The 13646-nt window shown below is 36.5% G+C and overlaps 1 protein-coding gene across 1 annotated transcript in view; it reads left to right on the top strand.

The window, feature by feature from the left end:
* The window catches only part of LOC102856906 (chromosome unknown open reading frame, human C1orf87), a 150512-nt gene that overhangs the window by 58361 nt on the left and 78505 nt on the right, over positions 1-13646 (top strand). Inside the window, exon 6 of the mRNA XM_006879745.1 lies at positions 5364-5485. Coding sequence (XP_006879807.1) covers positions 5364-5485 — 122 coding nt within the window. The remainder of the gene's footprint in view (positions 1-5363; positions 5486-13646) is intronic.

Genomic DNA, 13646 nt, shown 5'->3' with positions numbered 1-13646 from the left:
CACAGTTTGTTATGATCCACACAGTCAAACACCTTTGCATAGTCAATGACACACAGATAGACATTCCTCTGGTATCCCCTACTTTCAGCTAAGATCCATCTAATGTTAGCTACGATATCCCTAGAACCACAACCCCTTCTAAACCCAGCCTGGACTTCTGCCAGTTCTCTGCTGATGTGCTGTTCCAGTTGTTTTTGGATAATCTTCAGTAGAATCTTGCTTGCTTATGAAATCAATGATATCATTCTACAGTTTCCACACTTTTTTGGGTCACCCTTTGGGATGGGAACATATATAGATCTCTTCCAGTCAGGTGGCCAAGTGGTTGTTCTCCAGATTTCTTGGCACAACTTGGTGAGCACATCCAGGGAAGCATACATTAGCTGAAATATGTCAATTGGTATTTCCACACACTATCAAGTCACCTTTTCTGGAGTAGAAATATATATGGAGTCAGTTGGTTAGGTGGTTATCCTCCAGATTTCTTAGCATAAACTGTTGAGCACTTCCAGAGAAGCATCTGTTTGTTGAAATATGTCAATTGGTATTCCATCAATACCAATACTTTGAGCTGTGGTGTTGGAGAAGAATGCTGAACATCCTATTTACTGCCAGGAGAACAAACAAATATGTCCTGGAAGGGGTATAGCCAGAGTACTCTTTGGAGGCAAAGATGTCATCTTTGTGAGATTTTTCCTTACATATCTTGAGCATGTTGCTAGGAGGAGCTGTTTCTTGGAAAAGAGCATGATGCTGTGAAGGGAGAACGATCAGTGAAGGAGAAGAAGACCATCAACCAGGTAGATTGGCATGGTGACTGCTACAATGGGCTCTAGTGTGCCAGAAGGTGTGAGAATAACACAGGATAATACTGGTTTCAGATCTATTGTTCATAGAGTCGCTATGGGTTGTACTCGACAGCATCTAAAACTAACAACAACCTTCCCTCAATTCCTGGGTCCTTGTTTTCGCCAAGTCTTTCAGAGTAGCCCCAACTTCCTCCTTCATCACGATATGTTTCTTGATCATACGTTGTTTCATTAAATTCTTCTGTGTCAATCAACTCTTTTGGTACAGTGGCTTTGTGTATGCCATTGTCTTTTTTTTTTAAAGCCAAAAATCTTTATTAATATCATACTATAAACAAGAATAGAGACTTAATAACAATGACATGACTTTTTTTTAAATTTAGGTTGTTTGTTGTTTATTTTTTATTTCAATGAACATCTACAGAGATTTTGGGATTCCATTCATTCATTGTCTTTTAATGCTTTTTAGACAGTTTCATATTCTTCCCATATTATGCTTAATATTTCAACTCAAGACTTGATTTTGTTCTTCAGTTTCTTCAGTTTAAGAAATGCCAAATAAGTTCAGCCCTTTTGACTTTCTGTCTCCTGTGCACATTTCTTTATAATACTTTCCTTTGTCTTCTCAAACTGCCCTTTGAAATCTTCTATTCATCTTAAATTTCTGCTTTATTCCCTTCGCTTTGGCTTCTCTGCACTCTAGTGCAATTCAGTCTCTTCTGACATCCATCTCAGTCTTTTCTTCCTCCTCTGTCTTTGTAATAACTTTTGCATTCTTCATAGATGTTATTCTCAATATCATCCCACAGCTCATGTGGTCTTCATTCATTAATGTTCAAGGCGTCAAAACTGTTCTTATACAGTGTTTTGTATTGTTTGGGTTTTTTTCCCCCTTGACAGTGTTTTATGGGGTTTTTTTTTCCTTTTCTTTTTTTAAATTCATGTGGGATAGACTCAAGGTCATATATTGGTTCTTGTGGACTTGTTTAGGAAGACTTTTTTTTTGCTGCAATAACAACCTAGCATCTTACTAAAGTAAAACAAAAAATTTGTTGTTTATATTGTTCTTATTTGTTGTCAGCTGTTCTGAAGTTGGCTAAGATTCATATCAACACTGTTGTTTTTGTTGTATACCATAGAGTCAGAACTGACCCATTGCTAACCTTCTGGCAGGTTTTCAGAGGCAAATAATCACATGAGAGGGGATTGCTCATCCTTCTCCCACAGAGCAGCTGGTGGCCTCAACCCTTGTGCCTTCAGGATAGCAGCACAGATTCTTGCCACTAGGCCATCAGATATGAACAGAATAATACCTTATCTTGTCCTACACCATCCTTACCATATCTACATGCTCAAGACCAGTGTTACAGTAATTTTGTCAATCCGTCTTGCTAAAATCTTCTCTTCCTCTGACCCTTCACCTTTCTCAGTATGCTCTTTTGTTGTGTTGTTTTTTTGGTTTTTGGTTTGTTTGTTTGTTTGCTTGTTTTTTTCTTTGTTTGTTGCCCTCCCCCCAAAGGGCTTTCTTAATGACATACCTAAAGACTGTGAGATGATATTTCACCATCCTTGCCTCTAAGGAGCATTCTGTTATCACTCCCTCCAGGACCACTGTGTTTGCTCTTTTTTTTCTCCTTGCTTTATTTACAAAGTTCGCATACATTGTTTTTCACATCGAATCTTTCCCATTTCCTTCACACACCCCTACACTGATTTTGTTTACCTTTTTTTACAGTACATGACATTTTCAATAGTCTTCTCCAATATTACAATTGAAAGGCATCGATGATTCTTTCATCTTCCTCATTTGTTGTCCAACTTTCAGATATATAAGAAGCAACTGAAAATTACATGGCATCAGATACACGTTAGTGCTTGAACTGCCATACATGCTCATTAACACTTTAAAGAGGTACTTAAAGCAAATTACCCCAGTGGAACAAGCCTTTAATTTCTTGACTGCTGCTACCATGGGTGTTGATTGTGGATCCAAGTAAAATTAAATCATTGACAACAGCAATCTTTTCTCCATCTATCGTTAGTTTACCTATTGGTTCAGAGGTGAAGATTTTGTTCTTTTGATGTTGAGATATAACCAGTATTGAAAGATATAGTCTTTGATCTCTGCATTAAGTACTTTCCATCCTCTTCTTGCTTACTTTTTGTAAACAAGATTTAATCATTTGCATCATGCAAGTTATTTATAACCCTTCCTCCAATTCTGACACAATAGTCTTTTTCATAAAGCACCTTTTCTCGAATTATTTGCTCAGAATAAATCTTGGATAGACATAGAGAAAGGATAAAATTCAGACATATACCTATCCTTGTTTGAAACCAGTGTTACTTTATTCTGCTAAGAAAACTGTTTCTTGCTCTATGTACAGGTTTGAAGTTTACATTACATTTCTATCATGAATCAGCTGTGTACATTTTTAGCAGTACTCTTATCTTAGACCCAGGGACCAGGCTGATAAGGTTGCCATTCTAGAATGTTTTTAGTCATATTGATTGGCACAGGGCAAGAAGGGAATTCTAAGGATTCTCACATCAACCTAGAAGTGGAACGCACACCATTGCTGCTTAGAACTCAAATGGCCAGAAGGAAGGATAAACCTACCATATGTCCAGAGGGAGGAATCATACGCGCATTTATTAAACAGAACAAATTATATTGTTAGGTGCTATCAAGTCATCTACGACTATAGTGATTCTATGAATAACAGAACAAGACCTTGTCCTATCCTGCACCATTCTCATGGTCTCTAACTAGTTCTAGTAACTATCAATTCAGCTATTTCTTTCAATGACCCTCTACTTTTCCAAACATAGTATCTTTTCCCAAGGCCTGACAACATACCCAAAATAGGTGAGATGAAGTCTTACTGTCCCTGCCACTCAGGACCATCATTTTTGCTCTACCTCCAAGACAGCTTTGTTTATTCTTTGGACATTCCATGGTCTATTCAGTGTTTTTGCTAACATCACAATTCAAAGGCATCAAGTCTTCTTTATTTTCGTTGTTAATTTCCAAAATCCACGTGTATATGAAGGTATTGGAAAGACCATGGCTTATGTTAGACACTCTATATATAGTCCTGTGAAGGTTTTTAAATTCAGTTGGAATAAATTCAAGATTGTGCTTTGATTCCTGTGGACTTGTTTTGGTTGTGTTCAGCTTCTATCTGACTTTGAATCTATGAGTAATTGATGGTTTGTTCTACAGTCAGACCCTGGCCTTGTTTTGATGGTTGATTTTCAGCTTCTCCTTTGTCTTTCCACAGATGTAATAAACTTTTTTATTTTTTGTGTGAAAAGAAAGTATTTATTCTTTTGTTAAGTAGATGTTGAAAAACTTCTAATATTTTTAATTTTAATTTTAACAAAAGTTTATAAAGAACCTGTATTTCCGTCCGTTCATTGTTGCACATTTTCCTCCCTACACAACCCCCTAGTTCACTTTCTCTTTGAAAAAAAAATTATTATTGCACAATTTCCTTCCTCCCCCAGTCCACTTTACTATGCAGCTCTTATTCTGGACTATTGCCATGTAAATAATACCTAATCATATATTTCTTTTAAGCAGTTCTTTCCCTCATCTCTTTCAATGCAGTGTACATTATCTATCCCCTTTTTCCTTACTTTTTCCCCAACTCCCATGTTAGTCCTGTTTTATAACAGTGGCATTATGCAGTATTTATCCTTTTGTTACTGAGATATTTTATTCAGCATAATGCCTTCCAGGGTCACTGATTTTGTATAATATTTTATTAATCCCTTGTTTTTTCAGTGTTGCATAGAATTCCATTGTATAATCAATTTGATCCCTGTGTATTTCATCAAACAAGGTCCATTTATATAGTCACTTTATGTTGGCTCTCTCTCTCTCTCTCTCTCTCTCACACACACACACACACACACACACACACACACACACACACATACACACATTACCATCAGGTTTGAAAGCTCAAATTCAAAGGTGATGCCTTAATATGAATCCATCTCTGCAACAGAAAGTTGGGAAAGCTCAGTGCCATATCCACCCTCTGAAGTCTCACTAGAGGGTTGGCTATGAGTTGGTTCCAACTCAACAGCAATGATTTCAATTGAGTTGAGTTGAAATCTTTGTACTTTGAGGAGGTAGCTCTTCCCCAGTCATATTTTGAGTGCTTTCAACCTGCGAGCCTCATTTTCCAGCACTCTATGAATGTTCTACTGCTTTCCATAGGGTTTCCAAGGACCTGTTCTTCCAGAAGTGGATGACCAGCTCTGCTTCTTCATTTTTCTTAGTCTGGAAACTGCTGGAATCAATCTATTACAAGTAGCCCTGCTGTGTTTTAAATAAATCTTTAAATGCATCTTCCAGCATCACAGCAACATGAACGCTGCAGACCGACAAACAAGTGATGGATGACTAATGATCATGCTATATTTTATAGTGCCTTTAAAACTCTCAGTGAGGAAACTGCGCCAAATTTGTTTTACTTTGGTTGATGCCTTTCCCTTGCACATATGTTAATTGAGGATGTTCTGTCTTATTTTCATTTTCAGGTAAATTATGAAAATCTCCTTTGGTTTTTAAAAGTTGCAACTTCAAATGAACCACAGTCAAGTAGAACTGTTGTGGACAATGACCTGAAGAAATCCCAGAGTCCTATCAACTATAACCAAAGGTACATTCTTTTTTTCTCTTTAAGTGGGTATATTGTTCCCAGATTTCTAAAAATTGTCGAGGCTGTTAGAGGCCATTAAAAAAAAAGAAAGGAAGAAAAAAAAACTCAACTTGCCCAATATAGAATCATTTTCTCTTCATCAAGATGTGTTTTATGCTTTTTCTTTTTCTAAGTGCAGACCAGTGTAACAAGTTCTTTTCAACGATAGCACAGTTTCTAATGTGTGTGTGTGTGTGTATGTGTGTGTTAAAATAATATCTTTTTCTGTTTCACTCAATGCACAATTCCCATTCAACAAATTATTCAGTAATATTATCTTCATTATTTCTGTACTGGTTGCTCCATTGAGCATTTGTGTTTTCATGAGGTTGTAGTTTGGAAACTGAAAATCTCATTGTAAAGTAAGAAATAATTATATAGATGGTGCAGAGTTTTGCTAAAATATGTATATCAGGTACATTTTCAGTGGGTTAATCCTGAGATCACAGACACTAACAAAAATTTGAAGTATGCAAAACAACAATCGCTCACATAATGACTCTGAATAAAAATGGAGGGTAAAAGATAGCAGTAGGCATGAAACAGAGAAAAGTGGCCAAGTACAATGGTTAGCCTGCAGCATCCTGGGCAGATGACTTGGCTAAATTTCTACATCTACCATTGTCATAGGGAGCTCTGGTGGCCTGGTCATAGGGAGTTAAAAGCCTAATTCTGTTCAAATCATGGTTACAATGAAAAAGGAGGAAGAAACACAATCTTAGTGATGAGTTATTATTAAATGAATAAATAAACAATGCTGGTTCTTCCCCAGGGAACTCTGGTAGCCTAGTGATAAAGAGTTGTGCTGCCAGCCTGAATGAATGGCGGTGTGAAACACAATGTAAATGAACTCTGTAAACAAACCAATAGATAAAATTTTTTTTTTAAAAAAAGAATTGTGATGCCAACCTAATAGCACATGGTTTAAATCCACCAGCTGCTCTGAGGGGAAAATGGACAATCTTCTCCTGTGTAATTTATTGCCTCTGAAAACCAGTTGGAGGGTCAGCAATAAATTGGTTCTGACTCTACAACACATCACTAATATTGTGTCATGACTAATACTGTGTGTCAGTGTGGCCATGATCCTTAGAATAACATAAATATTCTATGTGTGTGGCAGAGTCTATAGGCAGTTGCTCTGCTAATCCAATGGCAGTGCTGTTCTGATAATTTGGATCCACCAGAAGATCCTCGGGAAAAATATGGGCAATCTCTCCTTTTCTCCAGCTTTTGGAAAGCCCTCTGGAGGGTCCACTAGGAGTTGGTTCTGACAAAATGGCAATGAGTAGAATGTAAGTCATTGTTGTTAGGTGCTGATGAGGTGAGTACGACTCATAATGACCCTATCAACAGCAGATCTGAACCCTACCCTGTTCTGTGCTATCTTCATAATCCAAAGTACTTGAACCTATTGCTGCAGTCACTGTGTAAATCTACTTGGTTGAGAAACTTTCTCTATTTCACCATCCCTCCACCTTCCCAAACATGATTTTGCCATTCCTCCACCTTCCCTCTTCAAAAAGGAGCCTCTCCTAGAAGCATGTCCAAAGTCTGTGAGACAAAGCTTTCTCATCTTTGCCTCCATGGAGCACTCTGGCTGCACCTTCTCCAAGACATATCTGTTGAGTCACTGTTAGGATCCTTCAGGTTGGTTCCAATTCATAACCACACTGATCAGAACATAACTAAACGCTGCCTGGTCCTGGATCATCCTTACAATCTTTCCTGTCTTTGAGCACATTGTTTCAGCCACTGCATCAGTCTTTCATGACGCTGTTTCCCAGGGCTAGATCCCTCCTGATCACATCTCCAAATTATGAGACAATGTTGTACCATCTAATCTAACTAACCTTCCAGTAGTGTTATATCCAGTCTTCTAGAAATCTATATGGTACAACATTCTCCACAGACAGTATACTCCAAAAGCATCAATTCTTTTTGGTATTCATTCTTTATTGCTTCACTTTTCTGGTACATGAGATGATTGTCAAGTGCATCTTGGTCCTTAAAATTACATCTTTTCTTCTTAACACTTTAAAGAGGTCTTTTGAAACAGATATAATTCTTACATATAATATAATACACAATATATGATTCCTTTTATCGGATTGCCTATAAAATTAATATACCTTGTGTATCATGCATAAACATTATAGTCCATACATTCATACATTTGCATCCTGTGTTTCAAATGATCGCTCATGTATATTATGTTTTGTAAAATAAATCACTATTGATCTATGATTATTATTACCCCATCTTTTCAGAACCCCATTGGATCCTTCCTAATTTCTTGACCATTTCCACCACCACCCCACTCACCAAATTGCTATCCTAGTGATTTTCACCCCTCACCACCTTTGGCCTTCCTGCCCCTCTCCTCTTCCCCTTTTGGACTTTTATAAACATGTACCTTACTAGTTATCCTTAGATTTTTTTACAATAATGGTCTTACGTAGTATTTATCGTTACGAAACTGAGTTCATTCATTTAACATAATTATCTCGAGATTGTCCCATGTTACATAGTATTTTTCAAAATAGTTATTCCTTAATGCTGCAAAATATGCCTTTGTGTGAATATAGCATAATTTCTCAATCCATTCACTTGTTGATGGACATTTGTACTTTTCCCAGTTTCTTGCTATTGTGAATAACACTTCTTTGGGTATATGTCTACAAATCTCCATTTGTGTCTATGTTTTATGTTTCATGGGTTGTACACCCAAGCAGTGCACTCATTGGATCATATGGACTTCTACTTTTTTCCAACTTTTTAGAACATTTCTTTTATTAATATTTTAATGAAAGTTTATTGAAAACTTGTATTTCCATTCATTCATTGTTGTACATTTTCCTCCCTACCCTTCCCCAGTTTGCTTTTCTCTTTAAAAAGATTCTTTCTACTGGGAATATACCCTAAAGAAACCATAACTGCCACCCATGTTTATTGCGGCTTTGTTCACAATAGCAAAGAGTTGGAAACAACCTAAGTGCCCATCAACAAACAAATGGATAGAGAAGCTCTGCTATATTCAATGCACAATGGAATACTACACTGCGTTGAAAAACAAGGAACTCACGCAATATTATTCAAAATGGGTGACCCTGGAGGACATTATACTGAGTGAAATATCTCAGCCACAAAAATACAATACTACATAGTGCTACTGTTGTAAAATGGGACTGACATTAGGGTTGGGATGAGACTGAGAAAAATAGGATAAATTATGTATACTACATTGAAACAGATGAGGGAGAGAACAGTTTAAAAGTGATATATGATTGGGTATTATGGTTATGACAAGAGTCCAGAATGAAGGTTGCATAGTGTGTGTGTGGGGGGGGGCGATTGTATACAAATGAAGGAATTTTTCTTTTACTTTTCAAGAAGAGGAGTGAACTGTGTGCAGGGGAGTGCGGGGGTTGGGCAGGGAGAAAAGTGTAGCAATGAATGAATGGAAATCCAAAAATCTCTGCAAATGTTCATTAAAATAAAAAAATTAATAAATAAAAAATTTTTTAAAATACCACAACCACCAAAAAATGATTCTTTCATTGTTGCATAATTTCCTCCCTACCTCTTGCCCCCAGTTCACTTTACTATGCACCTCTTATTCTGAACTGATGTTGTGCAAATAATACCTAATCATATATTTTCTTAGACAGTTTTCTCCCTCATCTATTTAAATTCAGTGTTCATTATTTATTGCCTCTTTTCTTAGTTTCCCCTAATCCTCAGGTCAGTCCTCTTTTATAACAGTGGCATTATGCAGTATTTGTCCTTTTGTGACTGAGATATTTCTATTTCATTCAGCATAATGTCCTCCAGGGTTACCCATTTTGTATTATATTTTATGAGATCCTTGTTTTTCAGTGCTGTGCAGTATTTCATACGTGAATAAACCACAGCTTCTATATCCATTCATTTGATGATAGACACTAGGTTGCCTTCATCTCTTTGCTATTGTGAACAAAGCTGCAATATACATGGATGTGCATATATCTGTTGAGGAAACAATTTCACCAGCAGTGCATGAGAGTTCCAGTCTCTCCACATCCTCTCCAACATTTATTGTTTGATATTCTGTTAAACTTTGTTACAACTACTGGAGTGAGATGGTATCTCATTGTGGTTCTGATTTGTATCTCTCTTATTGTCAGTGATTTTGAGCATTTCTTCATGTGTATGTTGACCATCTGAATATCTTCCTTTGTGAAAAGTCTTTCAATGTCTTTTGGCCATTTTGTGATTGAGTTATAAGTCTTTTCCTTGTGGCAACCTTGTAGTATCCTATAAACTTTCATTGTGAGACACTTGCCTGAGACGTCATTGACAAATTTTTTTTTCCCAGTCCATAGGTTTTCTTTTCAGCATATACTAAAAAGATTCTTATGTACCCAGAGAACTTTAGAAGGTCTTATTCATTAATTTTGTCCTCACCTGATAGTGACTTTCTGGTTATATTTGCAAGCCATAGCCTAGGCCTTTTAGGTTTAGTCCCATTTTGTCTCTTAATGATCTTTATGATTTGGGTATTTACCCTGCGGTCTATAATTCACCCTGAGTTGTTTTTGCTTTTTTTCCCCATGAGATGTATATGAATCCTGCTTCGATATTCTGCAAGTAGGTGTCCAGTTTGGCCAGCATTATTTGTTGCACAGATTGTAGATACCAATTGGCCATAGGTAGGTGGGTTAATTTCTATCTTCTCAATTTTATTCCATTGTTCTATGTGTCTGTCATTGCACCAGTACCATGGTGGCTTGATTATTACAGCTGCATAGTAGGTTTTGAGAGCAAGGAGTGAATATTATGCATCCAACTTCATTTTTTGGTTTTCAAAACTGTTTTCTAATTTGGGATCTCTTTCCTTTCCAAATAAACTTATAAATTTGCAGGTGCATGAGAGACAATAAGATTGGCGAGAGATAGAGCAAGGTTTAGGGCTTAATAAAGGGTCACTATGAATCACAGGTGACTTGATACCACATAACAACAACAACAACATCTCTTTGAAAAATAAGTTTGGTGTCTGTATTGTGGTTGTATTAAACATGTGAATTGTTTTTTAAATGATTGTCTTATTTACTATGCTGAGTCTTCCAATCCATAAATGAAACATTTTTCTGTTTAGTTAGTTCTTTTATTGTTTCTTGAAATAAGGACTTTTGTGTTTCTACTTAGGTTTATTCCCAAGTATCTCAGTTTGTGGTTGGCTATTGTAAATGCTACCGCATTCTTAGTTCCTTTATTCATGTTTCCTTTGTTACTATAGAGAAATCACACTGATTCTTGTATATTGGTCTTACGTCTTGCCAATGTACTAAATTGGGGAGCTCTAGTGACCTAGTGTCAAGAACCTGCACTGGAATCCTGAAATTATGTGGTTCAAGTCCACCAGCTGTTTCACAGAATAAAAATGGGCCATCTCCTCTTGTGCAATTAAATGCCTCTGAAAACCTGACAGAGAGTCAATTATGGGTCTGTTCCCATTCTGTGGAATACAATTAACAATTACTAAATTGGTCTACTAGATCTAACACGTATTTTGTTGAGTCTTTGGGGTTTTCTGTGTTCACTATTATATCATTAATATGACAGTGTAAACATTACATTGATCATTTTTCTTATGTTACACCATCCTTACACAACTGATATGAATCTCCTTTGGTCATAATGAATTATTTTTTTTTACACTTTTGAATTCTGTTGGGCAGGACTTTGTTAAGGATTCTTGAATCTATATTTTTTGAGGCATATTGGTCTGTAGTTTTCTTTTTTGGTAATGTCTTTGCCTGGTTTTGGAATTAGGATTATGCTTGCTTCATAGAATGACTCTAGGAGTGTTCCTTCCTTTTCTAATTTTTTAAATAATCTAAATAGAATTGGTAATAATTCTTCTCTAAATTGTTGTTTGTTGTAGTTATGTGCCATTGATTTGCTTGAGACTCATAGTGACCCTATGAACAACAGCCATAAAATCCTTGCTCTATCCTGTGCCAATCTGTCTCTGACACATCTACCCCTATTACCCTAGTCACTGAATCAATCCATCTCATCAAGGGTCTTCCTCCCCTGTGATGTCTCTCCACCCTTCTAAGCATGACATTCCTCTCCAAGGACTGGTCCCTCCTTGCAAAATGTCCAAAGTATGTCAGACAAAGATTCAGAATTCTTGCCTCCTAGGAGCAGCCTAGTTCAAACCTGTTTTTTTAGTAGTCTATGGTATATTCAATACTCTTCTCCAACACCACAACTCAAAGATGTCAATTCTCCTATCATCCCTAGTCATTGTCCAGCTCTCTGACACATACCAAGTAGTTGCAAAGACCATGGCTATATCAGATGCACCTAGTCTCCAAACTGGCATTGTTGCTCTTCAGTATTTTGGAGAGGTCTCTAACAGCATATTTTCCCCATCACAATATTCCTTTTAATTTCCTAGCTGCTGGTGCCAAGAGCATTGATTGTGGAGCCAAGCAAACTAATGCTGTTAACAACCTCAATCTCTTCACCATATATCATGATGCTGCCAATTGGCGCAGTGGTGAGAATCTTTGTTTTCTTGATGTGAGAACCATGAATGTAGGAAAATTAGATATTTTTAATGAAGAAATGGACAGCATAAATATTGACATACTAGATATTGGCAAGATGATATGAACTGGCATGGAGCATTTTCAGTCAGATGATCATATGATCTACTATGCTGGAGATGAAAATGTGAGGGAAAATGGAGTTGCTTTTATAGATAAATAAGTCATTTCTAGATGTGTCTTGAAATACAATATTGTAAGTGACAGGATAACATCCATACATATACAAGGAAGTCCAGTGAATACTACTATTATTCAGATATCTGCATCAACAACCAGAGCCAAAGAAGAGGAAATAGAAGGTTTCTACCAACTTTTGCAGTCAGAGATCGATCAAAAATGCAATCAAGATGTATTAATAATTATCGAGGTCCTGCCCCGATATATAGAAACAGTTCTGCCGAGAGAAGGGACAAGGATTAAATGAAGACACAGAGAGCCTTCTCGTTGATCACAAATCCCTTTCCTTTTATTATCTCTAAAAAGGCTTATATAGGTTTCCGAAAAACACACCTGCAGGGGTAATCACATTATCTCATTTAGGTTTCCGTTGGAGATGGTTCTAGCCAAGATGGAATCAGTTCTCCTGGTTTTACAAATGTAGTGCTAGTGTTGCCTTGCAAGTTAGCCAGGCCTCTGACAAATAATAATGGTGACTTCTCTGAATATTTCGTTTAATTCAGCTGTGAAGCCATTTGGACCAGGACTTTTCTTGGAGAGAAGTCTTTTTTATGACCTGCTCAATATCTTCTTTAATTATGGATATGTTTAAATATTCTACAACTGTATATGTCAAACTCAGAAGGGTGTAATTTTCTAGGAATTTCTCTATTTCCTCTAGATTTTCAAATTTACCAGAGTATAGCTTTTCATAATATTCTGATATTATTGATTTCATTTCCTCTGGTTCTGTTGTGATGGCACTTCTTTTATTTCTTATTCAAGTTATTTGTGTCTTCTCTTTCTTTTGTTAAGTTTGCCAATGGTTTGTCTATTTATTGGACCCATTTGAAGAATGAGTTTCTAGTCTTGTTGGTGGTTTCGGTTGTTTTTCTGGTTTTTATTTCATCTCTTCTCCTTATAATTTTATTTCTTTTAGAGGCTGTGCATTTAAATTGTTGTTCTTTTACTTTTTGATGGAGATGTTATGTTACATAATTCATTTTGCTTTCTCCTTTTTTATGTGTTTGCATATTGCTATGAGCTGTACCGTGAGGTATCTCATAGCTGTATCCCAGAGGTTTTGATATGATATATTTTAATTTTTATTTATTTTGAGGTACTTTTTTTCTAATAGCTCAATAGTGTTCTAGCAGGGTGGGACATTTTGAATCAGATGATCATATGATTTACTATGCTGGGGATGAAAAGGTGAGAAAAAATGGGGTTGGTTTCATAATTAAAAAAGTCATTTCTAGATCTATCCTGAAATACAATGTGGTGAGCAACAGGATAATACCCATACACATACAAGGAAGTCCAGTGAATACTACTATCATTCAAATATATGCACCAACAAC

This window comes from Elephantulus edwardii, unplaced genomic scaffold (genome assembly GCF_000299155.1).
Source record: "Elephantulus edwardii isolate Elephantulus edwardi_28Jun2011 unplaced genomic scaffold, EleEdw1.0 scaffold00005, whole genome shotgun sequence".
Taxonomy (NCBI): domain Eukaryota; kingdom Metazoa; phylum Chordata; class Mammalia; order Macroscelidea; family Macroscelididae; genus Elephantulus; species Elephantulus edwardii.
Note: the sequence above shows the minus strand (reverse complement) of the source record. Positions and strands in the feature narration are given on the sequence as shown.